Below are 13,528 nucleotides of genomic sequence, written 5' to 3' on the forward strand. Positions count from 1 at the left end.
TTTCTAATGGTCTCCTTTCTGAACGTCTGAAAATTTGTGCTCTATACCAGCAGTCTCCAAACTTGCTTACCAAAGGGCCAATTCACTATCCTTCAGACTTTAGAAGGGCCGAATTGTGGCCAGTAGAAAATGTCCTGGCATCGGCATTAAGGCACCATCATTGGTGTCAGTGGGAAGAAAAGTGTCCCATTGTTGGTGTCAGTTGAAGGAATAGTATCCATCATTGGTGTCAGTGGAAGGAGTAGTGCCCCATCATTGGTGTCAGTGGGAGGAATACTGCTTCATCATTGGTGTCAGTGGGAGGAATAGTGCCCCATCATTGGTGTCAGTGGGAGGAATAGTGCCCCATTGTTGGTATCAGTGGGAGGAATAGTGCCCTATTGTTGGTATCAGTGGGAGGAATAGTGCCCCATTGTTGGTATCAGTGGGAGGAATAGTGCCCCATTGTTGGTATTAGTGGGAGGAATAGTGCCCCATTGTTGGTATCAGTGGGAGGAATAGTGCCCCATTGTTGGTATCAGTGGGAGGAATAGTGCCCCATTGTTGGTATCAGTGGGGGGAATAGTGCCCCATCATTGGTGTCAGTGGGAGGAATAGTGCCCCATCATTGGTGTCAGTGGGAGGAATAATGCCCCATTGTTGGTATCAGGGGGAGGAATAGTGCCCCATTGTTGGTATCAGTGGGGGGAATAGTGCCCCATCATTGGTGTCAGTGGGAGGAATATTGCCCCATCATTGGTATCAGTGGGAGGAATAGTGCCCCATTGTTGGTGTCAGTGGGGGGAGTAATCCTCAATCACTGGGGTCAGTGGCAGGAATTATGCCCCACTGGTAATGCCAGTGGCAGGAATAGTGTTCCCAAGGGCGGAATAAAGTCATGTAAAGAGCCACATCCGGCCCCCAGTCTGCAATTTGAAGACCTGTGTCACCTGTACTCCCAGAGGTCCTTTCCTGAGTCACAGCAGTCAGAGCCTGGTCTCACCTGAAGAGGATGTGATGGGGGTAATTGGGGTGATGGGAGTGGCTATGATCCCGTTGGGGTTGATTGTCGCCATTTGCTGCATCTGGACGGCGGCCATGGTGGCCATGGGGTTGAGGTAAGCACTGTGCGCGGCCACCAGGGCGGCCTGCTGCTGCATAAGCTGCGGGGGGATGAAAAAACAAACCGTTGTAAAACGACAGAAAGACGAGCGATGGGCGCAACAACACAAGATGAAGAATGGATTGAGACGTCACGTTCCAAGACCATTGGAGAATAGGACAACATGGGGGGGGGGCAATACAGATGTCACACAAAATGAAAGGTGAGTTGGGTGATGATGTCACAAGCAGGAAGTGATGTCACTGGGTAACGTTTAATGATGTTGCCATAACATTTCCTATTTTCAGCCATGTGACTGTTGCTGCTAAAAATAACGATGGTCAAGTCTAGACATGTGCGGTTTGTCTCTTTCCGAATCGAAATTCGGATGAATTTTTCATTATTCAAACATTTTGATGTATCCGAATTTTCGAATTACAGTAGTAATGAATTTAAACAAATCCAAAATAACTAAACTAAATTTCGGAGGAAATTTGAATTCTAATGGAATTCGAAAATAATACAAGATTGGATTAATAAACAAATTCAAAATATAAACATATTGCTGACTATGCCTGAGTGTTGGAAAATAGTCGTCTTCCGAAATTCGAATTTTCGAAAAGAGTGGAATAAAAACAGAATAGAATATGAATAGAATAGATAATAAAGGAATAGAATAGAAAATAATAGAAAATAAAGAATACAATAAGGGGATAGAATAGAACAAAATAGAATAGAAAATAAACAAATAGAATAGAAAAAATAGAATAATAAAAGAAAAAAGGAATAGAATAAAATAGAATACAAAATAAAAGAACAGTACAAAATAGAATAGAAAATAAAAGAATAGAATAAAATAGAATATAAAATAATAGAATAGAATAGAAAAAAAACAATAGAATAAAATAAAATCTGTCTACCAAAATTTGAATTTTGAAAAGAATAGAATAAAATATAAAAGAATTGAATAGAAAATGAAATAAATAAATGAATAAAATAGAAAAGATTTTAATAGAATAGAAAAGAGTAGAATACAATGGAATAGAATAGAAAAAAATAGAAAGAAAAGAACTGTCTTCCGAAATTAGTTTAGAATAGAATAGATTTGAATTGGAATGCTGATTCAATACTATTCAATTCAGTTGAATTTGAATACAAATAAACAAAACTAAATGAATTCTGAAAAATAACTGAACAAATGTAATTAAACTAAATTTTTTAAATAAATCGAAACGAAAGAAATTTTTGCATTGCACATGTCTAGTCAAGGTCAATAACGATCTATAACACTTAAATTGAGATGAATGTCACCCGGATATGTATCCAAAATTGTCAACGTTGATGTTGGAGACCATTAAGTGGTACAAAATGTACAAAATTGGGCTACAAATTTTTTATTTTTTTTGCCTTTTAAATATTTCCACATTTCAAATTTGATGTTATTAAAAATAACGATGGTGACGTCTGATGATGATCATCAGAACTTGAATTGAGATGAATGTCACCCAGAAATTTAGACAAAGTTGTCAACTTTGATGTTAGAAACAGTAAGTGCTACAAAATTTATAAAATTGGGCTACAAAATTTTTATTTGCCTCCTCAATGTTCCCACATTTTGAATGCGACTGTTGCTGCTAAAAATAACGATGGTGACATCAGATAACGACCATCAAAACTTGAATTGAGATGAATGTCACCTGGATATGTATCCAAAATTGCCAACGTTGAAGTTGGAGACCATTAAGTGGTACAAAATTTACAAAATTGGGCTACATATTTTTTAATTTTTTTGCCTCTTAAATATCTCCACATTTCGAATTTGATTTGATTAAAAATAACGATGATGACGTCTGATAATAATCATCAGAACTTGAATTGACATGAATGTCACCCAGAAATGTAGACAAAGTTGTCAAGGTTGATGTCGGAAACCAAAATGCTACAAAATTTGTAAAATTGGGCTTCACATTTTTTTTTTTTTGCCTCCTAAATGTTGCCACATTTTGAATGTGACTGTTGCTGCTAAAAATAACGATGGTGACGTCTGATAAAGACCATCAAAACTTGAATTGAGATGAATGTCACCTGGATATGTATCCAAAATTGTCAACGTGGATGTTGGAGACCATTTATTGGTAGATAATTTACAAAATTGGGCTACAAACTTTTTCTTTTTCCTTTTAAATGTTGCCACATTTTGAAAGTGACTGTTAAAAATAACGATGGTGACGTCAGATAATGATCACCAAAACTTGAATTGAGAGGAATGTCACCCAGAAATTTAGACAAAGTTGTCAACTTTGATGTTGGAAACTGTAAGTGTTACAAAATTTATAAAATTGGGCTACAACATTTTTTTTTTGCCTCCTAAATTTTGCCACATCTTGAATGAGACTGTTGCTGCTAAAAATAACGATGGTGACCTCTGATAACAACCATCAAAACCTGAATTGAGATGAATGTCACCTGGATATGTATCCAACATTGTCAGCATTGATGTTGGAGACCATTAGGTGGTAGATAATTTACAAAATTGGGCTACAAATGTTTTTTTTTTTTTGCCTCCTAAATTTTGCCACAATTTGAATGAGACTGTTGCTGCTAAAAATATCAATAGTGACACCTGATAACAATCAGTAAAACTTGAATTGAGATGAATGTCACCTGGATATGTACTCAAAATTGTCAACGTTGATGTTGGAGACCATTAGGTGGTAGATAATTTACAAAATTGGGCTACAAAATTTTCTTTTGCCTTTTAAATGTTGCCACATTTTGAATGTGACTGTTGCTGCTAAAAATAATGATGGTGACGTCTGATAACGATCATCAAAACTTGAATTGAGATGAATGTCACCTGGATATGTATCCAAAATTGTCAGCATTGGAGACCTTTAGGTGCTACAAAATTTACAAAATTGGGCTATAACATTTTTGTTTTGCCATTACAATGTTGCCACATTTTGAATTTATTAATGGTTTGAAAGGCAATTTTGGAAAATTTTATAGAGGCATGAGATGGAAACCATCCTTCTCCCGAACCACATATGACCTCCAGGGTCACTCCAGAACCGGGATTCTGAGGACTGAAAATTTCCTCAAATTATAAGTCAAAACAGGAGCAATCAGGGGTTTGATTTTTGTGGGGACAAAGGTCAACATGGAAGGTGACATCCATTCTGCTTTGGTGTGGGGGGGGAGGAGCATGCGGTGTCACGAGGGTAACTCCGAAAAGGGGATGATGATGTCACAGCGACACGGTCATGCATTACACACATAGAAAAATTTGGTAAAGAAAAGGGCACTGAATTCACCTGGTCACTTACTGCCTGTGTGTACGCGCTGTACGCCCCGAACTGGAGGGCAATGGGGCTGAACATGCCGAGCTGATTGGCCACTTGCTGCATCCGACGCAGCCCCCGTTCTTTCTCCGTGTCGGCGAATTTCACCACCAGGCTGGAGGAGGCTCCCTGCAGAAATTAGAGGGCAGACTGGTGTTAGCGCACGTGACGTGACGCACACCTAAATGGGTCACGTGACTACCCTGTAGGAGGATAAACTGGCTGGACCGTCATGGCTGCCGCATCCACACACACCCGCAACCTCCACAAAGTAAGCACACATCTACATGAGGGGGTTGGTGGAGTCACTAATCGTCTTACCGGCAGTGTCCGACTCCCGTGGAGCGCGTTGATGGCCGCCTGCGCCTCTGAATGTGTCTGATACTTCACAAATGCACAACCTAAGCGCGGGAGATACCACATTACTATACGACACAAGGGGGCAGCACCGCAGCACAAAGATCACACAACAGAATGGCCGAAACCACGTCACATGTGGGCTACCTCCCCTATGGGCGGGGCAGTAGGGTAATAAAGCACCGCCCAAAAACTGCTATTAACAGGGAGATGGAACGTGGGCCAAATAAAAAAAATGGCCGCTCCACTTTAGGTGACTGATAAGGAGGAATTCCAGGCAAATGCAGAAAAAAGGCTTGCTTTTGCATTGTTGGCGCCATAAAGGGGCGGGGTTTGAGATTTGCCTGGAGTTGCCCTTTAAATTTGAAGACCACACCCCAGGCCTTACCTTTGCTGGTCCCGTCCGGCCCCCGGAGGACCGTACACTCGTCTATGTTCCCGAAGGGTTCAAACATCCTGCGGACGTCCTCGTCTGTCTGCTGCTTTCCCAGCATGCCCACAAACAGCTTGCGGTCCTCTAGGTAGCGGAGAGAGAAAAGAGGAGGGGAGGTTCGAGGAGGAAGTCCAATTAATGAGTCACATGACCCCCCCCACCAATTGCTTCCCTACATCTTCCAGATGCTGTAAAGTGTCTCTGTTAAAGATTCAGCCGAGTGGGGGTTGGGGGGGGTCGCCTCTTGCAAAGGTCACACCCCCCCAACCGACACTGCAAGTTCACTTATGTGACGTGACGTCATGGCGCACATAACTGCACTGGAGCATCATGGGATTGTACTGGTGACTTTAGACAAGTCAGATAGAGCCCCGCCTCATTTCCGAGCTGGAGGACATTCAGCAACATCTAGCCTTTCCTCCCCCAGCCTGACTGGCCACGCCCCTTTCATTCATTGGACTTCAGCTCTGTCAATCGTGGAGGCTCAGCATCACATGTGGGCGTTGCCTAGCCAGACTGACACTCACCCATCAAGGCGTTTTAGATATTTGCATAACCCCTCCCACTGCTTGCATCATGGGTGAGGGATTTCCCTTTTTACTCATTGGATTTCGGTTCTTCCAATCGTGGAGGCTTATTATCGAAATGGGAGTTACCTATGCAAATAAACGACCACTCCTCCAGACTGTTCCCCCACCCATCAAGGCGTTTTTGATATTTGCATAACTCCTCCCACTGCTTGCATCAGGACTGAGGGCTTTTCCTTTATAATCATTGAATTTCAGTTCTTCCATTCATGGAGGCTTATTATTGAATGTGGGCGTTACCTATGCAAATACAGCCTGCCTAGGAATGCCCAGACTCATCCACCCATCATGGTGTTTTGATATTTGCATAACCCCTCCCACTGCTTGCATCACGGATGAGGGCTTTCCCTTTTTACTCATTGGATTTCAGTTCCAATCATGGAGGCTTGTTATCGAATGTGGGTGTTACCTATGCAAATAAACGACCACTCCTCCAGACTGTTCCCCACCCATCAAGGCATTTTTGATATTTGTATAACTCCTCCCACTGCTTGCATCAGCGCTGAGTGCTCTTCCTTTTCATTCATTGGATTTCAGTTCTCCAATCATGGAGTATCAGTATCAAATGTGGGTGTTACCTATGCAAATCCAGCCTGCCTAGGAACGCCCACACCTCCAGACTGTTCCCCACCCATCAAGGAATTTTGATATTTGCATAACTCCTCCCACTGCTTGCATCACGGATGAGGGCTTTCCCTTTCTACTCATTGGATTTCAGTTCTTCCAATCATGGAGGATCAGTATAAAATGTGGGCATTACCTATGCAAATACAGCCTGCCTAGGAACACCCACTCCTCCAGACTGTTCCCCACACATCCAGAAATTTTGATATTTGCATAACTCCTCCCACTGCTTGCATCACGGATGAGGGCTTTCGCTTTCTACTCATTGGATTTCAGTTCTTCCAATCATGGAGGCTTATTATCGAATGTGGGCGTTACCTATGCAAATACAGCCTGCCTAGGAACGCCCACTCCTCCAGACTGTTCCCCACCCATCAAGGAATTTTGATATTTGCATAACTCCTCCCACTGCTTGCATCGGGTCTGAGGCTGGGTGCTGTGGTGTTTTCAGTAAGCTATGTACAGCCCCCTGCTGGCCCCTCCCATCATCCCATGATCTGCCTGCATTGCATAGAGAAGCACAGAGATCCAGTGATGACATCACCGGATATATTATAAGGGATGGAATGAAAATCAAAAAGCTTTATTTACAAAATGTCATTATAATGTTGGTGGGGGTGGGGGAGGGGGAGAGTGAAAAATGCTCGGAAGGAGACCGGAAAGTGTTCATTGAACACATGACAGGGGAGGGGTGCACAGGGGGCCTTGTGGGAAGTGGAAAGATTCTGATTGGTTGTGGGGGGGGGGGGTCACCTACCTCCTCGGCTCTCGCTGTCAGCGGGTTTCACTTGGATCGGTCGATTCATCTAGAAGAAAGACAGAAAATTAATGTCGGCGTGGATAGAATTCCTGAGTAGCGAATAGAAAGATATTCTGTGTCTGTGGGGTGACATCGCCCGCCGGGGTCCCGCAGGTGGGAGCACAAGAGCTGTGGATGATATACCCCATCAGGGCCCATTCACACGCGTGTTTTGTGGTAATAAGCGTGAAAACGCACAAATTCATGTGCGTTACCACGAGGCTTTGGGCCATGCGTTTACCATCGATACAAAGCCATACACCTCCCCATATGATGCACTGTGGTGTCATTCATTGTCAACGGCACCACAATGCTTTATTTAGTACAGCCTAATTACAACGCAGCAATGCTCAACACATTTACCATGCGTTGTACATGTACTGTGCGTTGTACATGTACTGTGTGTTGTAGGGTTGGGGTTGTAGTGCGTTGTAGGGTTGGGGTTGTAGTGCGTTGTACATGTTACCGTGCATTGTAGGGTTGGGGTTGTAGTGCATTGTACATGTAGTTTGCGTTGTACGGTTGTGGTTGTAGTGTGTTGTACGGTTGTGTGTTGTAGTGTGTTGTACGGTTGGGGTTGTAGTGTGTTGTACAGTTGGTATTGTAGTGGCTCAGGGTTGTAGTGTGTTGTATGGTTGGGGTTGTAGTGGCTCAGGGTTGTAGTGCGTTGTAAGGTTCGGGGTTGTAGTGTGTTGTATGGTTGGGGTTGTAGTGCGTTGTACGGTTGGTATTGTAGTGGCTCGGGGTTGTAGTGTGTTGTATGGTTGGGGTTGTAGTGACTCGGGGTTGTAGTGCATTGTAAGGTTCGGGGTTGTAGTGTGTTGTACTGTTGGGATTGTAGTGCGCTGTACATGTTACCGTGCGTTGTAGGGTTGGGGTTGTAGTGCATTGTACGTGCGTTGTACGGTTGGGGTTGTAGTGTGTTGTACTGTTGGGGTTGTAGGGTTCGGGGTTGTAGTGTGTTGTACGGTTGGGGTTGTAGTTTGTTGTACGGTTGGGGTTGTAGTGGCTCAGGTTGTAGTGTGTTGTACGGTTGGGGTTGTAGTGGCTCAGGTTGTAGTGTGTTGTACGGTTGGGGTTGTAGTGGCTCGGGTTGTAGTGTGTTGTACGGTTGGGGTTGTAGTGGCTCGGGTTGTAGTGTGTTGTACGGTTGGGGTTGTAGTGGGTTGGGGTTGTAGTGTGTTGTACTGTTTGGGTTGTAGTGCGTTGTACATGTAGTGGGTTGTACGGTTGGGGTTGTAGTGCGTTGTAGGGTTCGGGGGTTGTAGTGCGTTGTAGGGTACGGGGTTGTAGTGTGTTGTACGGTTGGGGTTGTAGTGCGTTGTAAGGTTGGGGTTGAAGTGCGTTCATTCTTTGCAGTACGTTAGCTGACTGTTGATAGTGACTGGGCTGCCCTAACACAGCACACATAAACACACACCGCTGGAGCGCTTACGTCTGATTGGGCCCCGAGGAGGGCGGCTTGGTAATCTAAATGTAGACTGCGCTCCATTGTAAATCATCAGGATGAGGATCGTACATGGAGACATCGGCCGGCAATGTAGGCGGAGCTAAGTATAAGCAGGCGGGGGGATGGTAGGTGCCCGGTGTGGGTGTTGCTGCTCTTATCAATAGGAGGTCTGACATGGACATTGACTGTGGGGGAGGGGTACCAGGTGGAGGAAGATAAACAGTGGCGGGGGTTGGGTTGTGGGACCAGACCACAGTGGGCTGGCAGTAACCATCTCTATCAGTCATCTATAACACTGCAAAATGTTTTAACAGTCCCTTGTAACAACGTAACCATCTCTAACAGTCCCTTGTAACACCGTAACCATCTCTAGCAGTACCTTGTAACACCGTAACCATCTCTAACAGTCCCTTGTAACACCGTAACCATCTCTAGCAGTACCTTGTAACACCGTAACCATCTCTAACAGTCCCTTGTAACACTGTACCCATCTCTAGCAGTCCCTTGTAACACCGTAATCATCTCTAATAGTCCCTTGTAACACCGTAACCATCTCTGACCGTAACCATCTCTAGCAGTCCCTTGTAACACCGTAATCATCTCTAATAGTCCCTTGTAACACTGTAACCATCTCTATCAGTGAACTATAACACAGCAACAGGTTCTAACAATCCCTTGTAACACCGTAACCATCTGTAGCAGTCCCTTGTAACACCGTAACCATCTCTAGCAGTCCCTTGTAACACCGTAACCATCTCTAACAGTCCCTTGCAACACCGCAATAATTTCTAGTAGTTCCTTGTAACACTAACCATCTCTAACAGTCCCTTGTAACACTGTCACCATCTGTAGCAGTCTTTTATAAAAATGCAACTGCCTCTTACAGTCTCTTGCAACACAGCAAACGCCTTTAGCACTTCCCTGTAACCAGAGATGAGCCTTGACACATTCAAACTAGAGTCCTATCCCGTGTTTGCCGGCCTGCCAGGAAGCTGGCACTGTAGGAATTCTCCAGCTGTACATGATTGGTCAGTGCCAGTGACAGCCCCCTGGCGGGCTTGTACACATGGGCTCGGATCTTACTGCAAACACACCAGAGCTCATCACTACCTGAGGTCTCTGTTATGTGACGGCTTCTTTAGTGCCCCTTAACAGCAGTGAGCGCAGACAGGTGATAGGACGGCCTCACAGCCCAACCCTCCACCCTCAGCCTGACACCTGGCATAACACTCAACCTGACACCTGGCATAACACTCAACCTGACATTCAACCCAACACCTGGCCTGACATTCAACCCAACACCCGGCCTGACTTTCAACCCAACACCTGGCTTGACTTTCAACCCAACACCTGGCCTGACACTCAGCCCAACATTCAGCCTAAACACCCTGCCTGACACTCAACCCAACACCTGGCCTGACACTCAACCCAACACCTGGCCTGACACTCAATCCAACACCTGGTCTGACACTCAGCCCAACACCTGGCCTGACACTCAATCCAACACCCGGCCTGACACTCAATCCAACACCCGGCCTGACACTCAATCCAACACCTGGCCTGACACTCAACCCAACACCTGGCCTGACACTCAACCCAACACCTGGCCTGACACTCAATCCAACACCTGGTCTGACACTCAATCCAACACCTGGCCTGACACTCAACCCAACACCTGGCCTGACACTCAACCCAACACCTGGCCTGACACTCAACCCAACAACTGGCCTGACACTCAGCCCAACACCTGGCCTGACACTCAATCCAACACCTGGCCTGACACTCAATCCAACACCTGGCCTGACACTCAATCCAACACCTGGCCTGACACTCAATCCAACACCTGGCCTGACACTCAATCCAACACCTGGCCTGACACTCAACCCAACAACTGGCCTGACACTCAACCCAACACCTGGCCTGACACTCAGACCAACATTCAGCCCAATACCCGGCCTGACACTCAATCCAACACCTGGTCTGACACTCAGCCCAACACCTGGCCTGACACTCAGACCAACATTCAGCCCAACACCTGGCCTGACACTCAGACCAACATTCAGCCCAACACCCGGCCTGACACTCAATCCAACACCTGGTCTGACACTCAGCCCAACACCTGGTCTGACACTCAATCCAACACCTGGCCTGACACTCAATCCAACACCTGGCCTGACACTCAGCCCAACACCTGGCCTGACACTCAGCCCAACACCTGGCCTGACACTCAATCCAACACCTGGTCTGACACTCAATCCAACACCTGGCCTGACACTCAGCCCAACACCTGGCCTGACACTCAATCCAACACCTGGCCTGACACTCAGCCCAACACCTGGCCTGACACTCAATCCAACACCTGGCCTGACACTCAATCCAACACCTGGCCTGACACTCAATCCAACACCTGGCCTGACACTCAACCCAACAACTGGCCTGACACTCAGCCCAACACCTGGCCTGACACTCAATCCAACACCTGGCCTGACACTCAATCCAACACCTGGCCTGACACTCAATACAACACCTGGCCTGACACTCAATCCAACACCTGGCCTGACACTCAATCCAACACCCGGCCTGACACTCAATCCAACACCTGGCCTGACACTCAACCCAACAACTGGCCTGACACTCAACCCAACACCTGGCCTGACACTCAGACCAACATTCAGCCCAATTCCCGGCCTGACACTCAATCCAACACCTGGTCTGACACTCAGCCCAACACCTGGCCTGACACTCAGACCAACATTCAGCCCAACACCCGGCCTGACACTCAATCCAACACCTGGTCTGACACTCAGCCCAACACCTGGTCTGACACTCAATCCAACACCTGGCCTGACACTCAATCCAACACCTGGCCTGACACTCAGCCCAACACCTGGCCTGACACTCAGCCCAACACCTGGCCTGACACTCAGCCCAACACCTGGCCTGACACTCAATCCAACACCTGGTCTGACACTCAATCCAACACCTGGCCTGACACTCAGCCCAACACCTGGCCTGACACTCAATCCAACACCTGGCCTGACACTCAGCCCAACACCTGGCCTGACACTCAATCCAACACCTGGCCTGACACTCAATCCAACACCTGGCCTGACACTCAACCCAACAACTGGCCTGACACTCAGCCCAACACCTGGCCTGACACTCAACCCAACACCTGGTCTGACACTCAGCCCAACACCCGGCCTGACACTCAGACCAACATTCAGCCCAATTCCCGGCCTGACACTCAATCCAACACCTGGCCTGACACTCAGACCAACATTCAGCCCAACACCTGGCCTGACACTCAGACCAACATTCAGCCCAACACCCGGCCTGACACTCAATCCAACACCCGGCCTGACACTCAACCCAACACCTGGCCTGACATTCAACCCAACACCCGGCCCGACACTCAATCCAACACCCGGCCCGACACTCAACCCAACACCTGGCCTGACATTCAACCCAACACCTGGCCTGACATTCAACCCAACACCCGGCCCGACACTCAATCCAACACCCGGCCCGACACTCAATCCAACACCTGGCCTGAAACGCAACCCAACATTCAGCCCAACACCCGGCCTGACACTTAGCCCAAACCTCTGAGGGCTTCACAGAACAGCTGTATTTATACTGAGATTACATGACACACAGGGGGACTCTATTTGCTAATTAGGGGACTTCTGAAGGCAATTGGTTGCACTAGATTTTAGTTAGGGGTATCAGATTAAAAGGGGGGTGAATACAAATCCCCCCCCCACCCACACACTTTTCACAGATTTATTTGTATCATTTATCATTTTCCTTCCACTTCACAATTATGGTCACTTTGTGTCGTCTATCACATAAAATCCCAATAAAATACATTTACGTTTCTGGTTGTAACATGAGAAAATGTGGAAGATTTCAGGGGGTGTGAATACTTTTTCAAGGCGCTGTATATCGGAGTCACATGACGCGATATGTACGGGATGTTACATTGTATATCAGGGCCTCGGTGTGCTGGATTGATACATTGTGTCAGGAGGGTGTGGCTTTGTGATGTCACCTCCTACGATTGTCCTATTTCTGTCTGCATGTGTAATGAATATTGCCAGCCTGTGACCATTTCAGAGGACCCCCCCCCCTCCCCTCCCCCACACACAGTTCACTATGGAGTTCATGGTACCCCTCATCGTTGCCCATGCTAGGAGGGGGGCGGGGGATTTCTCTGGCACTGTCAGGGTTACACTGTGGTCCTGATGCTGGAGGATGGAAAGTTGCCATGGTGACCAGCTCTACATCCAGTCCTTGCAGTTGCTAGGAGACGGGCGATACCCCCGGTACGGCATGCCAGGCTGGGGATCAGAAGCTGGCTGGCAGGATGGGGGGCAGGGATGGTTTTGGGGTATAATTTGGCAGAAGGAAGGACATTTTCATAACTCCCCCCTCCCCCCCCGTCCTGTCTGTGCCCCGTAGCCTCCCCCCCCTCCCTTCTTCCACAGAGAAGCTTCCAGCGGATCATTCACACAGAGCCAGATGCTCAGTTACCATGGAAACCCCAGAACACGTTCCCTGGCAACCACCCACTCGCCCAGATCTATCCGTAAGGTTGCCGGGTAACCACAGTGACATCATCACTTCTCCATGTAAACAATAGAAGGAGGGGGAGGGGGGGCACTGGGAATGATGGGGGGGGGGGGGCACTGGGAATGATGGGAGGGGGGGAGGGGGGGTAATGAAGAATTGCTGGAGACTTAATACAGACGGAGCCACAAATCCGGGTCATTCCAGAATTTACTACATCCATCCATCCCCCTCCATCATCCATCCATCCATTCCTCTCCATCATCCATCCATCCATTCCCCTC

The 13,528-nt window shown here is 47.0% G+C and overlaps 1 protein-coding gene and 1 long non-coding RNA gene across 9 annotated transcripts in view; both read right to left on the bottom strand.

Annotated features, from left to right (window-relative positions):
• The window catches only part of LOC309569701, an 85,356-nt gene that overhangs the window by 15,689 nt on the left and 56,139 nt on the right, over positions 1-13,528 (bottom strand). The window lies entirely within an intron of this gene.
• Positions 1-13,528, bottom strand: part of CELF3 (CUGBP Elav-like family member 3) — a 106,034-nt gene that overhangs the window by 13,582 nt on the left and 78,924 nt on the right. For 4 of the 6 annotated variants that reach the window (XM_082275649.1, XM_082275644.1, XM_082275645.1 and 1 more), the window contains exons 3-7: positions 7,181-7,229; positions 5,168-5,296; positions 4,744-4,823; positions 4,396-4,551; positions 983-1,142 (exon numbers count right to left, since the gene is read on the bottom strand). In XM_082275649.1, the coding sequence (XP_082131775.1) occupies positions 983-1,142; positions 4,396-4,551; positions 4,744-4,823; positions 5,168-5,296; positions 7,181-7,229 (574 nt within the window). The remainder of the gene's footprint in view (positions 1-982; positions 1,143-4,395; positions 4,552-4,743; positions 4,824-5,167; positions 5,297-7,180; positions 7,230-13,528) is intronic. The other 2 variants (XM_082275647.1, XM_082275648.1) reach the window with 1 other exon arrangement.

The sequence above is a fragment of the Pelophylax lessonae genome, assembly GCF_965119305.1.
Source record: "Pelophylax lessonae genome assembly, chromosome: 13".
NCBI classification, from domain to species: domain Eukaryota; kingdom Metazoa; phylum Chordata; class Amphibia; order Anura; family Ranidae; genus Pelophylax; species Pelophylax lessonae.